The sequence below is a fragment of the Macaca fascicularis genome, chromosome 5 (assembly GCF_037993035.2).
Source record: "Macaca fascicularis isolate 582-1 chromosome 5, T2T-MFA8v1.1".
In the NCBI taxonomy this organism is placed as follows: domain Eukaryota; kingdom Metazoa; phylum Chordata; class Mammalia; order Primates; family Cercopithecidae; genus Macaca; species Macaca fascicularis.
In genome coordinates this window covers 118807108-118824583 of record NC_088379.1, presented here as the reverse complement: position 1 = coordinate 118824583, position 17476 = coordinate 118807108, and the positions used below count along the sequence as shown (strand labels likewise).

The 17476-nt window shown below is 37.1% G+C and overlaps 1 protein-coding gene across 50 annotated transcripts in view; it reads right to left on the bottom strand.

Moving 5' to 3' along the window:
* ANK2 (ankyrin 2) overlaps positions 1-17476 on the bottom strand; it is a 571823-nt gene that overhangs the window by 92984 nt on the left and 461363 nt on the right. For 36 of the 50 annotated variants that reach the window (XM_065545385.1, XM_065545376.1, XM_065545380.1 and 33 more), the window contains 6 exons: positions 17070-17267; positions 13763-13861; positions 13148-13246; positions 8829-9026; positions 3939-4037; positions 3159-3257 (listed from right to left, as the gene is read on the bottom strand). In XM_065545385.1, the coding sequence (XP_065401457.1) occupies positions 3159-3257; positions 3939-4037; positions 8829-9026; positions 13148-13246; positions 13763-13861; positions 17070-17267 (792 nt within the window). The remainder of the gene's footprint in view (positions 1-3158; positions 3258-3938; positions 4038-8828; positions 9027-13147; positions 13247-13762; positions 13862-17069; positions 17268-17476) is intronic. The other 14 variants (XM_065545387.1, XM_065545397.1, XM_065545389.1 and 11 more) reach the window with 1 other exon arrangement.

Below are 17476 nucleotides of genomic sequence, written 5' to 3'. Positions count from 1 at the left end.
CAATTGTGCTGGGCTCTAAGTTCTGAGTGGCGCTTTCATACTCTAAGCTTTTAAGTGTACATATCCCTTTCATCCAATGTCACTGCTGCCCTGTAAGCAACATACATACTTGCTTGTCCTGTCTACTATATATGTGGGTGCTACATGATTTCTTCTATAAATTCACTGCACTCTGTCTGCCCATAGGAACATGCCCATATGTATCAGGGTCTACCTCAGTGTCTCTAAGTGTGGCACATCCTCAGCTTTGTCATGTTGGAAGTCTTACATATCCTTATAAATTCCTACAATGGGATGACCCCAGGAAACCTGAAAATATAAATCAATTACAGGGACTCCAAGAAGCCTTTGGCTATTACAGGGACTCTGCTGTCAAATCAAATAATCCATGGACGTTTAAGGAGAATACACTAGGTGACACTTCTTTTCGTAAAAATTCTTCCTTTTCATTGTGTTTACGTCCATTAAATCCACTGAATTTAGTTCATCTCTTTAGTATCAGCCAAGTTAATTCATTCAACACCTTTTACTAATCACACACTATGTGCTAAATAACTTAGCATGTAAATTAATAAAATAATATATTACTATAATATATAAATAAATGTAAATTCTCTATAAATATATGTAAATTAATAATGCCAAAGCAACATTCTTGCCCTCAATAGATCAGTGGACATTGTGGCCACAAAAATGTTCCCCAGCCCTGATTTAATCTAACCTTTACCTGAAATCTCCAGTGAGGATATTTGCCAGGGACGTCTGGAGCAATTCAAGTGTTTACATAAACATTTGGTTGATTCTTAATCCACTGTCATAGGCCCATCTGGCCAGGAGCTGTAGACCCAGTGCTACCAATTATTTGCAGACCCTTAATCTTCTCTAAGCCCCAGTTTTCTCATTTGAAAAATGAAAATGGCCAAGATTTCAAGTTTGATGAAGGATCAGACAAGTTGCTCTTGAATATGTTTTCTTTTCTAGCTTTGAAAATTTTAGCAAACACTTTCGTGTGTGTGTATGTTTTTTCTTTTTTTTCCTCATCGAAGAGCTCTATAATCTTCAGTGTCTTTATTTTCATGTGCTGTTCTAAACCCTCTTCACAAATTAAATATATGATTAACCAGGTCTGGTTTGTCCCAAGCTGCTGTAACAGGGTTTCATTCTAATTTTAAGCAGTGAATAGTCTTATAAAACAAGTTCATTCTGCCAAATCTTTCATACCACATCATGAGAGTTTACAGAGTAAAGTTAATATATATGTTTACATTTTTAAAGCAATGAATCCATTTTTAGTAACTACAGCTACACATAAGATATGAGGAAGAAAACCTAATTCCTTTCCCAAAGATGCCATTTTCATGTGAAAAAAAATCTGAAGAGTTTGTTAAAAGACTGTCTTTTGAGGTTTGTATCTATTTCCCTGAAGATATGTGGTTCCAAATGTAACAGTGCAAGCAACTCAGTTCACTTAAAAAACAAAACAAAAAAAAATGCAATGATAAAATGAGATTTTTCTTTCAATCAAATCTTCATTCAATGCAGGTCAAACTCCAGGGAGACCATTGATATTCTCTAGACAATATAGTGTTTGCCTTCTAAATATTATAACCATTTAAACAATGAAACATTTAAAAATATGATAAGCATTTTCAAGCCCTGCCAACATCTCGCTATACTGTTGCATTTGTTCATTTCAAGAGAATAGTTGGATTCCAACAAAAATGTCTTTCCTGGAGTGCTTATATGCGAGCTGGCTCAGCAGAAAAGGCTTTAGGAGCTAATGCCTGAGAATTCATATTAGAGGTTTTAAATAAGTCTCAAAGTACAATTTCATGAGAACTTAAGAACTGGCCAGAAACTAGGCAGCAGCTATTCTTGCTAGAGTTAGGTTGTAGGTTTAAATCTTAAATGTTAATAGTATTATTTATAGTTTAAAAATCAGTTAATTTTAAATTAGCTATAAACATGCTTATGTATAGAAATGATTTTGTTTCTGCTTCTAATATAAAGACTGACTTATAAAACTTCTGTATATTTTTAATTTGTAGAATCTTGAATTGATGGCTTTGAAAAGTCCTGAATGTTCTCACACTAATTTACTTGAGCTCATTCAAATTGCTACAATTAGAAATTTCTGGGTCAGGCTTGGTGGCTCACACTTGTAATCCCAGCACTTTGGTTGGCCAAGGTAGGAGAATTTCGCTTGAGCCCAGGAGTTCGAGACCAGCCTAGGCAACATAGTGAAACTTCATCTCTATAAAAACTTTTAAAAATTAGCTGGGTATAGTGTCACGCACCTGTAGTCCTAGTCAGTACTGAGGCAAGAGAATCACTTGAGCCCAGGTTCTAGGCTGCAGTGAGCTCTGAGCGTGCCATTGCATTCCAGCCTGGGCAACAGAGTAAGACCCTGTCTCAAAACAAAAAGAAAAATAAATTTCTGATATATGAACTTAAATAAATGTGCAAATAAATATTTCTTTGGATCAAAGAACTTGGAGCTGCAAGTTATATTATGCATAATGGCCACAGTTATAGTATGAACTTCTCTTCACCTTGAACCAAATTGAGGGCACTGAAGTGAGGTGTTATGTTCCAAGCTTGCTTTGCTGAACAGGACCTTTTGAATGCCACTGGGGAAACTATTGGGATCAAGTCAGCTCTGCATTATCCTTGAGAACTTCCAGCCCAGGCCTTATACATTATTGCCTCACTGAGCATGTCCACGTGATGTTCTGAATGTGACAGAGTTCATTAAAAATGAAAGGCATGCAGTCTAGGCTGCCTGTCTGTATTTCTTCATGAGAGGATAAGAGGTCAGGGGAGGGGGGCCGAGGTCCTCAAATAATGTAAAGGAAATCTGGCAGAACATCAAGATGTTCTAGCAGGCATCTATTGTATCCCTCAGTAAGTTGTTAAATTGATGTCAGCTACTTTAACTTTATAATAGAAATAGTTCTGAAGCTAACCTGCATGGCTGTCAAAGGTTATCAGAATGAAAATTCTCAAATAATTACAAAACTACATCACCTCTTCAAAATCACTTTAGAAGAACTAAAAAGGAAGAAAAAATACACTTGTAGCTTTGGTAAACTAGTGAAGCATCCAGATGGCTGAACCTTTTTGCTTATAGTAATTGAAAATGACCACAAGTACTTTACCTTGGTTTTTGCATTAACATTTGCTCCCTGCTTCAGAAGAAAGTTCACCATTTTCACATTTCCATAGTGACAGGCCACAATTAAAGGTGTGTAGCCAAGCTGTAAATAATAATAAAAAGTTAAAAAAAGAAAAAGTAGAAACTTTACTACTCTAGTGGTTAACATCCCAGAGGAGAAGGACTGGGTAGAGTATCAGTTATTGTAGGATTCAATTTGACTAAAGATATTATTTAGCAGATTATACATGTACCCCTGACCACAAGGAACTTCATATCAGCGAGAGAGATCAGATGTGGGTGACTTAATCTGCAAAGAACTAAGAGAGGGGCACAAATAATATCTGAAAACAGCAAAGACAGAATGACTCTGATAGGAGATGCAGGAAATATGTAGCTACAGCAGGCTTAAAGAATGGGTAAGAATTTTATGGCTTAGAGACGGAAAATCCATTTCCAGACCAAGGGCATGGAGACAAGACAAGGAGGAACACGGCAACTCATGTGAACTAGCTAAAGCAGTAAGAGAGAGGGTAGACTTAAGGTTGCAAAAATTGGAGTCTTTCTTCAAAGGGTCCTGACCCCATGCTATCCACTGGACTTGATTCCAGCAAAAAATGGGGAGCCATCATAGATTTGTGCATAGGAGAGGGTTATGATTAGTTTACATTTCAGAACAGACTCTTGAGGAGGGAAGACCCTGGACATGCAGTGACCCGAATGGGGGCTACTGGGAGTCATCCCATCCCGAACCCGTCACAATATTGAGAACGATTTGCTTTACCTTTGTATGTGCATCCTGATCAGCTCCATGCTTGGTGAGAATATCAGCAACATTCACTTTATCTTCCTGGGCTGCAAGGTGTAAGGATGTGAGTCCGCTCTATAGAAAGAATGGAATCAAAGGGATACATTTGAAGAAGAAAATGCATTGCATCATCTGTAATATTATGAAAATACATTAAAAATATTGAAAAAATCCTGGAAAACTCATAGCCTCTTCCCAGAAACTGTATCTTCTGATATTTAAGGCAAATTCTCTAAATTAATGATATTTCATCTAAGACATGTCCTCCAAGTCAATCAACACATAAGGCAAATTATTTTCTATATTAGGTTCTTATATTATGATGTGAGACTTCAAACTAGCACAGCTAATAAGCTTTCAAATGATATTTATTTCAAATCCATCTGGATCTCCTGCTGTACCAACTTCTTTATTTAAATAACTGATCAACCAACTATTACACCTATAAGCATAATAATCATCTACAGTTTATCAACAAAATATTGCATCATTGTAAAAAATGGACAGTTACAGGAAGTGAGTTCAGAAAAACCTTCTCTAGCACCCAAAGAGAGTATACTTTTCAGGAGGTTCTGTTAAACGTTACCTTAAAGTAACCTCATTATTTACAGAGCACCACAAACTGCCCAGTTTTATGCCACATGTTTGGTATACATACATCAAGTAATTATTTTGTTTATTTGAATATCCAATTAAAGTACAGTTATGAATTAATAATAAAAAAAGGAAGGCATGGAGAAAAGAGGGAGGAAAGTGGCTTATTCAGTCAATGCCACACTCGGGTAGCCTTACTACATCATTTACATGTTTAACAGGTGTTTTCTTGAGTATGTTTCATATGTCATGAAGTGTTCATATTCTAGGCACTTGAATACAGCAGTGAACAAAAGTTTCTGTCTCTATAGAGCTTACATTCTAGCCTACAGTATATTTATACTGTATATTTCTCTCCCCTCACTATTGTTCAAATGCCTACTATACTTATGCTCTTCCTGGACATCCTGCAGCTATAGACTGAGGTGGCTACCTGGACTCTGAGTCAGCACCTCTTCCCCACTTTACATCTGATTAAAATGGACCAGCCCTGTTGGCCACAACTTTTCAGGCCCACTCTCCTGCATTAGCACTTAGGCTGAGAAAGCTAAGCCATGTTCTTCAAAATTCATGATCTCCAGCCATGGTGCTACTTCTGGAAATCAAAAAGTACATTGACCTTATTTCAAAAATGTAAGTGAAACCTACAGAGAGAAAACCATTCTACAACTTGAGAGGAGGCTTTTTCCTTGTGGGCCTGGGGCTTTTTAATCCTGAGAGCTCTGGGTGAGCTCAACTTTGAGTTTCATAAAACACAGGGTGAGATAGAAGGTGTATCATTTTCTATTAAAATTTTCATCTCTTCTAAACAAATATTATTTAATCCTAATGTATAAAAAATCTGAATATTAGGATAAAACAAGAATCTTATCTTAATTTTCTCCTTACTAAAATAACAAACATAAGAATATTTCTCTTTACAGAGATAGTCTGTTTAAAAATGTTATTGAAGTGATCATTACATGCAGTGATCATCAAATCTCAAAGATATTTTTGATGACTTTTTAAATATGTGTGCTTCTTTCTACTCTATTTGCAGAATGGATTTTCTGCCATGCAAGATTACAAATTAACAACCAGCATGAAAATCTCTGCAGTTTATTGTGGTAAACTTGCATATCCAAATCAAAGGATGTAAACTGCAGTGAATATAGGTTTTTGTCCACAGTTGCTGCCTCATAACTCCCATAGCCCTTACTATAGTCTTTTGTTATAACGTTGTGCATTTTAGGCCTCAGGGGCAGGCCTCAGGAAACAAAATATCTCCCACCTTCCCTAGTCTCCTTTCGCTTTCCCCAAGGCTAGGCTCTAATCTTCTCCGCAGCATTCATGGGTCATAAGACCCTCCTGAGAGAGAGAGAGAGAGTCCCACCCTATACCCTGGGGGAATGAATGCTGACATCATGAAGCTTCCATAAAATCCCAGAGGACAGGGTTCAGGGAGCTTCTGGATAGCTGAACACAGGGAGCTTCCTTGTGCAGGGTGGTGCTCCCAGGGAGGGCATGGGAGCTGGGTACCTCCCCTCATACCTTTCCCTATGTGTCTCTTCATCTTCATCCTTTGTAATAGCCTTTATAAGAAACTGTAAGCACTGTAAATGTAAGTGTTTCTGTGAGCTCTGTGAGCCACTCCAGTGAGTTAATGGAACTCAAAGGGAGTGTCCTGGGAACCCCAACTTGAAGCCAGTCGATCAGAAGTTCAGAGGCCCAGACTTGTGATTAGTGTCAGTGCAGAGGGCAGTCTTGGGGACTGAGCCCTCAACTGAAGGGATCTAACACTCTCTCCAGATAAGACAGTGCTGGAACTGAATTGGAGGACACCCAGCTGGTGTGTGCTGCTCAGTATGTGGGGAAAACCTCTACACATTCAGTCCCAGAAGCCTTCTGTGTTGATGATTGTTGTGCGGTAGTGTGAGAATAGAGGAAAAACACTGTTTGAAAGGTTTCTGGGGGGGGAAAAAAACTTTTCTAATAAATCAAGAAAATAGGAAGTGTTGAAGCAGTTCTTTTCAAAAAAAAGTAATTTATTTCCTAAGACACACTGGCGGACTCAACAACTGATCTTTTTTGGTTTTGTTTTATGATAGATGGTGATTGGATAATGATATCATTTCTATATTATAGTTCTTCACATGAAAATATGAAATTATAGTTCTTCATGTGAAATAATCATTTGGAGAATATGAAATTATTGATATCAGTTGGCCTTAAAAAGAAAAGAATATATGTTTTCTTCAGAAGCAATGGGAAAGTTTTTTATCAGTTTTGCTTCTCCTCTGAGATATTTTTATAGTTGCTTTATCTTATAATTCTAACCAAAAGGCAAGGTTATATGTTTTATATGTAAATTTTATATATTGTATTATTATTCAGATATATCTGCACAAACTTACTAAAGTTTTACTTTAGTGATAAATATACTATGTGTTTAGGACACCACTCAAATGTACTACTGAAATCATTGTTATAAAGATAACAAAATTACTTTGTGATTCAAAATTGAATGTTTTTCTTCATTGCTGAGTGTGCAACTCAAAAATACTCATTAAATATTTGTTAACTGCTAAAACTCTCTCAAAGAAAGTAATGTATTTAGAAGAATACCATAAAGGAAGACGTAGTGAACTGATTTCAGATATGTACCTGTCATTTTTATACATTAAAAATAACACCATCAGAAACAATGTAAGATCCATTTCATGAACTATCTGAATTTTAATCCTACTCAAAATACTGCTGAATTGTTTACGGATTTCTTTGGCTTATTTTCAAATGAAGATTTATTTGTTATTAATAGAGTAAACATATGCCCCCTTCATACACTAATATTAAATAAAATATTCTATGCTTCAAGATCAGATTTTTCTCCAACAGGGTAAATGACCACCTGAATGACATGACGTCAATAGTCACAAGGACGTCCATGCCCTAGATTGTAATGATTGTCCATCTAATACACTGAATTTCACTATAAGGCTTTATCGTGTTCATTCTTGTAAAAATGCAACTATCCTTTGGAAGACTAACCCTATAATTTGCTCTCATCATACTTTAAAAAAGGATTTATGGGGACTTTTTATAAAGGCCAGAGAAGTAAGTAAGGGCAGGGGATGTACAGGAACACTTCCGAGTGACAAAGAAATAGACTAGGACTGCAGAAATATTCAAGGCAACCTGCCTGTTTCATAGCTCTTCCTAAAGGATGCATGCTACATAACCTATTTACGAATGTCGTTAAAACCAACTTATCACTGATACTTTAAAAGTAGCAATTAACAGTGACATGTAGAAAACACAGAGTATTTGTATATTTGTGGAAAGAGCTAAGAAACTTAATTTTCACTAAGCCCATATAACGTATTACAAAAAGCATCAAGACACCAAATGACAAACTAACTTAATAAACACAGTTTCCAATACTGTGTTTCTCAGCAGCTGGCTATAGCAGAGTATATGTATATAAGTGTAAGATAGAAAGTTAGATAGATCTATAGATCTTTATGTAGATGGATGGATAGATGTATCAAAAGACATATACTTGTAAAAAAAGTATATTTTTATATGTGAATTTTTTCCCTTGTATCTTTGACTGCCATTCTATTATAATTAATGTGGAGGTCTACAGAGGCCAGTCCATGGAGAAAGGCTAAAATGACTGATGTGCTGTATTAAAAAAACAAAAAAGATTTTCTCACCACCACTACCAAACCTCTCAAGCTAGGCTTACATTGACTCAAAAAATCTGTATTTTATTATGTTTCCTCTCTACTATCCAGAGGTGCCTCAGATGCCCAGCAAGACTAAAGAATGCCCTGGGTGGTGGACATGGGCCTTCCAGCTTAGAGGCAGTTGTTTAAGCTACAACCCCAGATGGAACCATTCTTCCTCTATATATGTATATATCTGAAATTTAGAATGAGGAGCAACAGACACTGGGGCAATTATAGTGATGTTAACATTGGGAGCTACAGGGTAGCCTCTTTAGACACACACAGAGATGCAAGGAAAGTGGGGCTATAGAGATGAATAGAACTGACTTGCATAGAAAAGTCAAGAAGCCAAAATGTTGCCATACAGAGAGTCTCTCTCCCTTGCTTCCTTACGGTTTTCTAATCTCTCATAAGGCTTGACTCCCTTCGTGTCCTTGGGATCTGTAAGATATCCCTGTTTCTTTTTAATATATTGCTCCTTTTTGTTCCAAACTCTCTGTGATTGATTACTGTTTACATGCGTCCAAAACACTCTTGATTGAAGCAAGAAATGACAGAATACCTTGGTTGACATGTGGATATTGGCGCCCTTATCCAGAAGCAAGGTAACCATATCTGTGTGCCCCTCCTGCGAGGCCAGATGGAGTGGAGTTACTCCTTGCTTTGTCACAATGTTTGTCTCTGCTCCATAGTTCAGGAGTGTGGAAGCTATCTGCATTTGATTCTTCTTGGCAGCAATATGTAAAGGAGTATAGCCATTCTAAAAAAGACAAAAATAAAACACATGCATATAGGGTAAGATTAACAATTGCTCTTATATGTATCTCTAAAGGAAATAAAAATCTCTAATCAACAGAAGAGTTAAAAGTGAGTTTACAGTTAATCCAAACTCTTAGTCATCCCATTTCCATTCAACAATAACCAAATCTCTACAATAAAAGTCACAAGGTACTCCATTCTACTGTAAGACAGATACAGACATCAAAGCTCCAAAGCTGAAAACTCTCTCCTTATAATATTGCTTCTCTCCTGAAGAGCAACATAGAGTAAGCCAGGTTTCTCTTCTACATGACCATCCTTTAAATATCTGGGGATGATTTTCATATCTACCTTTAGTGTTCTGTTTTCCAGGCTAATTTTCTCCATTTCTTCAACCATTCCTGATGGAAGTGCCATTTCTAGATCCCTCCTTATAAGGATGTTCTGTTCTGAGCTGATTCTAGTTTGTCAATATTGCTCTTGAATTGTATGTGCTATCTGGAACCAAGGCTACACTTCACATATGTTTATAACATAAAGAATCAAATGGAATTATTTCTATTATCTTATTATAATACTCCAACTAATACGCTTCTGTTTGGATTGTACTTTAAACTGGTTCAACAAATATTACTGAGTGCCTAGCATATGCCAAGCAGTGTGCTAGGTGTGGGAATACAATGGTGAACATGACATGATCCCTGTCTTTAATGGATTCAATTCTAATTTAAAATATATTCAACAACAAAATTAGCTTATATTAGTTTTGTGGTCCATTCAAATCCTAGATCTCCCCTTCTTCATAACTTGCTGCTTCAAAAGGAGAAATATGAGGCTACTCATTTCGGGTGGGAGTTTGTGGAGAGGGTCAGGATAACTATACTCTGCTTACAAGAACAAAACTCTAAACCCCATACTTAATTAAAAGAAAAAAAAATGTGGAACAACTGTAAGTCTGCAATATATATTGTTTCATTTCCTTTTCTTTATCAAATCTGGTAGAATTTTCCATTTGAAATGTGTGATAGAAATTAACAACAGCGTCTTTGCCATTAACTGTGGCTTTTCCCCTCAGCGACATGCTGAAGGGAAAGACAGCATAATGATCAAGCGCTTCTTGTGAGATTACCATGAGATGATTTATTTATTTATTTGTTGAGACAAGGTATGGCTCCATCACCTAGACTGGAGTGCAGTGGTGCCATCTCAGTCACTGCAACCTCCACCTCCTGGGCTCGTGATCCTCCCACCTCAGCCTCCTAAGTACCGAGGACTCCAGGCACACACCACTGTGACTAGCTAATTTTGTTTGTATTTTTGGTAGAGATGGGGTTTCACCATGTTGCCCAGGCTTATCTCAAATTCATGAGCTCAAGCAATCTGCCCACCTTGGCCCCCTAAAGTGCTAGGAGTACAGGCTTGAGCCTGTAATCAAACATGAGAGGTATTTTTATGTCATACTATTTCCTTAAAGCTAACTGCAAAGTGTACCAAAAAATAAAAAAGTGTTTTGAGAATTTAAATGTCTTTATGAGCCATCATCAAATCTTGATTCTCACACAACCCTACATTATCTACTCTGTCCCCATTTCTCTAAGCAAGAATAAGTCTCTTTCATTTTTGACAAATAATGTTTCTCCTGAAGCAACTGAAGGAAATTCAGCTTGGAAGCCTTTTCAGGGTTTGATCAGAGGTCCCGGATGCTTCAAAATATTGTATTTGTGTCCATAGACTCTATTGAAAAAAGGACACATAGATTGTTGTGGACCAAGTAAGTTTAGTCAACTTCTTTTTGCTACAATGTGTTTCTTTAGTCTCAATTACCCCCCCCTGCCTACAGCATGGGCTCTACTAAGGTCAGGAAAAGGGACATTTTAGCAAAACAACATAAGCGACCATCAAAGAAGGTGTCAATTCTGGCAATGGAGGAGGTTTGTCTGGTAGATACTCAACATACAAGATCTGAAAAGCCCTCTTACTCCACAAAGAGGAAACATTTTGGGACTCAAATAATTGCAGCACTCCCAATAAAGACTAAGAGAAGGTTCTGGACTCTGGTGGAAAGAAGCAAAGTTCTCGTGGCCAAAGGACCATGCGTGTTGAGGAGAGGGGACATTATAATGAGCAGAAAGAGAGTCTAAAGTGGAGACTACCATGGGGATCTTACCATCTGGAGACCTCTAGGAGTTGCCCCAAAGATGAAGGGCTCATGTTCATTGACAGGCTGGGGCAGATAAGTGAAAGACACTAGAGAGGCATTCCCAGAATACCCATCCTACTGTGGACTCTGGAGTAGAGAAATGCTTTATGTCATCGTCTGAACTCAGTATATGCATGCCTAAGATTAAGGACCATACAAGGTAGAGGATAGAAATCAAGGCTATGCTTGTCTCTTTAGGAAAACCATACACATTAATTTATAATCTAGGTCTTCTCTTGCAAGTAGATTGAGAGTCCCTTGAGGAAAGAGAACACACGTTTTACAATTTTACCTCCCATTGAGTACCTACAATCCTTTCTTTGCACATCATAAGAGTTCAATGAAAGTACTCATGAGTACTGAAGAAGTCTTTTGTATCTACGTTGAGAATGGTCAGCCTGGAAAGCTAACGAAAAAAAAATGCTGCCATGTTAAGTGAGCAGGTATATTTTTATTCCATAGTTGCTCAATCTTCATTCTTTCATGCAAATTTATTGGGAACTCACATATGTTATTAAACACCTCATAGATATGCAAATGAATATGATATGAACACTACTCTAGTAGTGTGAAGAAAGACATAAAATATGTGTAGAATTGATGAGGTTGTAGAAAAAAGAGGAATAAGAACACTGTGGATAATTATGAACATTTGGCATCCTCTTTTGACAGTTCAAGTACTTTATTGTAAACTGTTTATTGGCATCAAAAAGATATAAATATATATAGATGTATAGGTATGTATGTGTACAAAGTTATATATGTATATTATATATAACATATTTATATATAAATATATATTATACAGAACATATTTTTGTATATATCCTATTCTATATTTATAATATGCATAATTTAAATAGGCATATGAGTATATATGTATATACTTGTATAATAGAATGGAATAAATCTCTTTCTATTGCTTTGGGACACAAAGGACCTAGTGGTTAAGAGCATCAGCTCTAAAGTCAGTCTGCCTGAGGTCAAACCCAGGTACAAGCTCTAACACATATTATTCAGATAACTTTGGAAAATTAACCTACTTAAATCTCACTTTCTCATCTGCAAAATGGAGATCATTAGAATACCAGTCTCATGGGGTTATTATGAGATATTGCTGTAAAGTGCTTGGCATAGTGTTTGGCAAATAAATGGTGGCAGTTGTTTTATTATGTTGTCTAATATAGCATACATATTTTCCCATTACGATCAATATTTTTTAAATAAACCCTGACGTGTTCTCAAAATAGGTGTGCTGAGTTAATGAACGAAAGGTGCAATGAGTACTTTATGCATTATACGACATTCATATATATTTTCAGTTTAATAAGGGGCCAACTAGAATGGTGGAAAATGCCCTGTCCGTAAGTACAAGTCTTAGTTGGAGCTGTTTCGGAATTTGGTGCTAGATGTACACCAAAAAGGAATCCCCCCCCCCGCCACCCCCGAGTCTAGGGACTTAGAGGGATCCATGCTACAGTTAACACAGGTAAAACATTTTTTTAAAAAAACAAAGAAACAAATAGAAGTTTGAAGTCTGAAAGAATGAGATTATAAAAGGACATTTTAATCACAGCATTTGGTTTATAGGAGAGAAGGGAAAACATGTTAATGACTTTATTTCTCATTTCTCAAAATTCAGACTTCATTCTCTAACACACAGAATGTTAGCAATAAGATTCATGTCTACTGGTTTACAGGCACATCCCCTGAATATTTGCTGACTCTTTAAAAATCTTAAAAAAGGTTTTCTAGACGCAACTGGTGGAAATACAAGGGGAAAAAAAGGGTCTCAATACCAAAACTACTAGCGCCAGAACTAGTCGCAGTTATACTATACCATGTGTTTAAAAGACAATTCTCATGTGTTTTCAGGTGATAGTTACACCCTATGTCTATAAATCCTTTTCTGTGGTCCTCACCTTGGCAGTGGCATGAGGGGAAGCACCCTTCTCCAGTAACAGCAGCGCCACCTTCTGGTTGTCATAATGAGCAGCAACATGGAGCGGGGTAAGGCCATTCTGTAAAGGGTGTGTTTAAGTTTCAGCATTAATAAATTAGGGTTAGCTGCCCTGAAGCTACCAGGATGCCTGGAAACTGATGCTGATTACATTCATGTTAATGAATTAATATAGTCAATAGAAAAAAGAATGAAAATAAAATCCCCAATAATTTTCATATTAAAAACATAACTAAAATTGAAAATGAGCATACCACCAGCAAAGGGCATCTTGATGGTCACAATGTATAAAGGTCTAAACTGCTATGTAAGAAAGACTACATTAACATTGCAGGGATCCTTCTTAATATAGAGACTTCTGGGGCTGTTGTGACAAGACTTTGAGGCACAGCTCAAAATGCTTTCTGAATCAGTGTGTACATGGACGGTCATGGAAGGCATCGCCACCATGTCTATTTGGTATAGTTTCATCAGGTGCTCTCACATTCCTTTCAGAGAAGTGAGAAAAATGTCTTTACAGATCTCCTAATCTATCACCTTGACTGTTACATAATTATAACGTATAGAAAATCTTTACCTTCCCTGCAGAATCTGCGGCAGCACGGCGTTGCAAGAGAAGTTTTGCCACGTCCAGGCTTCCATATTTGGCGGCTACATGCAAGGGAGTAAAACCCTTCTGAAAATGTGAGAAAAAGTAAAATCGTATTTATTATTGTAACGCCTCACAAAATATTTTTATCTGTTAACATATTAAGCAAACTATACTGATTCTTCATTTGGAAAAAATACTGGTAGCATTATATCTGTTAGCCATGAACAAGGACAAAGAAAAAGAATAAAATTTAACATACAAAAGTTTGGCTTGATAGATTGAACAAAAGAAATTTTATTTTAAGGGCTTGGAGACCGAAATCTGACTTTATAGGTTTGGGATTTTTAAAAGCCACTAGTGTCAGTAAACTGGCTCCAATTTGTGAATGGGGGAAAAAAATCTTTTTCCTGCCTCTAAAATTAATAGACTTGAAACAACAGCTGCCTTCTCTCCAACCCTCCTTCTCTTTCTTGCAATCCTTTTTGTAACACCTGAATTCCAAATTCATTTAAATTTTAGGATATTTTGGCAGCCATAGTAAAAACAAATATTTGTGAATTAATTGACATATTTTCTGCAGAAATGGCAAGATAAATGGTCTATAGAACAAAAAACATGCACTATTATAAAGCAACTCCCATCCTGACTTGTCTCCTTTCCCAGAAGACTCACACTGCCTAGAAGACCAATTGCTTTTGTAAAACACATTCTACTTCTGGCATGATGTTGGGCTGATTAACACCAGAGTTTAAACACACCAAAGCTTTAAAGCTTTTTTTCAGAGGGCTGCTCTCCTACACATGTTGATATGTGTACATTCAGTGTCTTCCGTGCCTAACCAATGGCCTTACTCTGTAATTAGCAGTGTCTTATAAATACAGATAAGTCTCTGGACTAAGATCTCGAGGATGGCACAGTTCCTACACCATGATGTCAAATCCATCCTCTTGGCCAGACAGTTTAACCACATGCTCTTCTGGCACTACAGTGGGAGTAGGGGAATTCTAACACCGACCAGGGCCTGTAAAACACATAGCAAATATGGCTGGATTAGGTGCTGTAAGCTATGGCTTATCCTGGGACCATTTAAGCCCCCATCATAAATACAGAATATCCCCCAAGAAGCAATATTGCCCTTTCGGTGTCTCCAGACAAATTATTTTTAAATGAGATGACGTTTTTCTTTTTGCTTCTTTTTTGAACATTTGGTATTAATAAATTCTTGGAAGAGAGTGAATCTTCTGGTTTTTTCCAAGTGTGAGACAAAGGTAGGAAGTATTTCTTCTTTCTTGAATTGTCCATATAAACCAGCACTTGTGGTTAGAGCTCTCCTCCCCCGACTCAAGGCACACAATGATTAGGGTGATACTCAGGATGAAACAGAGTTCTTTGAGACTAACTACGTGATGAGGAAGAAAAAGTAAATTCCTTATCTTTAAAGTCTTGCTAGAATAGTGATCCAACTCTTATAAGTTTGGAAATGATTATTAGACAAAACTACATAAAATCTACTGTAGAATAACAAAACCAAAGTCAGAAGGCATCTCTTGAGTCATACATCTACCTTCTTCTTTTATGTTAATCTCACCAAGATTTCATTTACCCTCTGATATTTAGAAACACTTAAATGGCTTTAACAATGATGAATCAACCACTGTTCAGCCCTAGTCAGCTGAACTCTTAAAATGATGTTTGGCCAGGTGCAGTGGCTCACTCCTGTAATCCCAGCACTTTAGGAGGCCGAGGTGGGTGGGTCACGAGGTCAGGAGATCGAGACCATCCTGGCTAACACAGTGAAACCCCGTCTCTACTAAAAATACAAAAAAATTAGTCAGGCGTGGTGGAAGGCACCTGTAGTCCCAGCTACTCAGGAAGCTGAGGCAGAAGAATCGCTTGAACCCGGGAGGCAGAGGTTGTATTGAGCCAAGATCATGCCATTGCCCTCCAGCCTGGGCGACAGAGCGAGACTCTGACTCAAAAAAAAAAAAAAAAATGCTGTTTAACATTTTATTCTATTTTATTGCCCTAATTTACCATGGATATAGTTATATTTTTTAAATCCTAAATATCTTTGAAAGATAAGACACTACGTTTTATTTTCTATTTCTGTATTTTATGTATCTTAATTTTGATGATTTACACCCTCCTCTGGTAAGACAATTACCAAATCTCTCGAGTTATTACTACATTTGTTGCTTAGTTTCTTTTTTTTTAAAAGAACTTTTAAAATCCTTTCAACTTTTCAGAGTTCAGAACTTCAATAATTGTCAATTTCTTATATCAAAGTACTTTTCACAGCCATAGGCAACCAGGTAAGTCATAACAGGCAACCAGATAAGCCATAAGAGCTAGTGGGCTGCTCCTACTTATAAGAGGACAGATGCCACGTCACTAGCTCAGTTTATATTTGCAACTTTCCCTCTCCCTGGATGCAGTACTTATGCCTACTGATTATGAGAGAATTGAAATTATCCTTTTGTTAATCTGAATCGCTGTTATATTTGTGGGAAATATTTTGCTCCATGACAAATTCACGTGTGCTGGCTCAGTTTTGCTCTCATTAGCTGAGTATATTCATGTTTTATTCTAAGTCATCTCCACATTGTGAATGTCAAATAGCATGTATAAAGCATACGAAAAATTACTCTGCCCTGTCATGAAACTTGGAACATAAGTCAAATTCTTTGTTCGATGTCAATAACAACTAAGGAAGTGTGATTTTCCAGCTCAGCTCTGTTTAAACACTGTAAATACCCAGGCAAGAGTGTAGCTGGTAACGTTGGAAACTAATATGGGAATGAGAATGTCAAATAAGTGGTGGCTAATAGTAGGGTTGCAAAAATGCATAAGTAAAGTGAGCTTCGATCTGGTACTACAACTCACAACAAATATAGTACTGCCAATCTAATGCAGTACCCTCTTCCTCATTAGTATTACCAGTTCAATGTATATAGGAATTTCATTTATCTTTTTCTTAAGAATATATTATAGATTTTATAATAAAAAGAGAAGAAAAAGTAGTCCTTGCTTTATGAAAATCGTCTTAGAGTACTAGATACCTGTCCTAGAAACATTGGCATTAATTAGAATGAAATTTAGCACTCTTTATTGAAGACATATGGAATCTCACAATTCCCTTAAATCGTTTAGATAATGAATCTTAAATATGTAGAGAAAGAAGTAAGTCAAGGCCTAAGGAGATCTACGTTCTTGATTCTGTATGTGGTAGAGTAGAAAGACCATGACTTAGGAATCCTCTTGGTCCATGTTGTCATCATGTCATTCTCCTTACCTTGGTAGCTAAGGAGTGGGCTGCTCCTGCTTCCAATAGGACTGACGCCACATCCACCTGGCCCTCCCGGGCAGAGATGTGCAGTGGTGTGTACCCATTTGTAGTGGCCGCATCTGGATGAGCCATATGTTGTAGAAGCAGCTGGACAATTTCTGTTTTACCCAGGCGGGAGGCAATATGTAAAGGTGTCTGTTCCTCCTACAACTCAAGTCAAGTAAAAAGTTAGTGCCAGGCAGACAGAACTTCACTGGTGATATGTTTCACTCACATATATCATGATATCTTCTTGGAATCTCTAGGAACCCCACCCAAAAGAAATCATCACTGCTTTGACCATGGCATATTTTATATTTTGCTACAGCAGTGACCTGGTTGGTCACAAAGTACTCCCTTCAATTTTTAAAAAG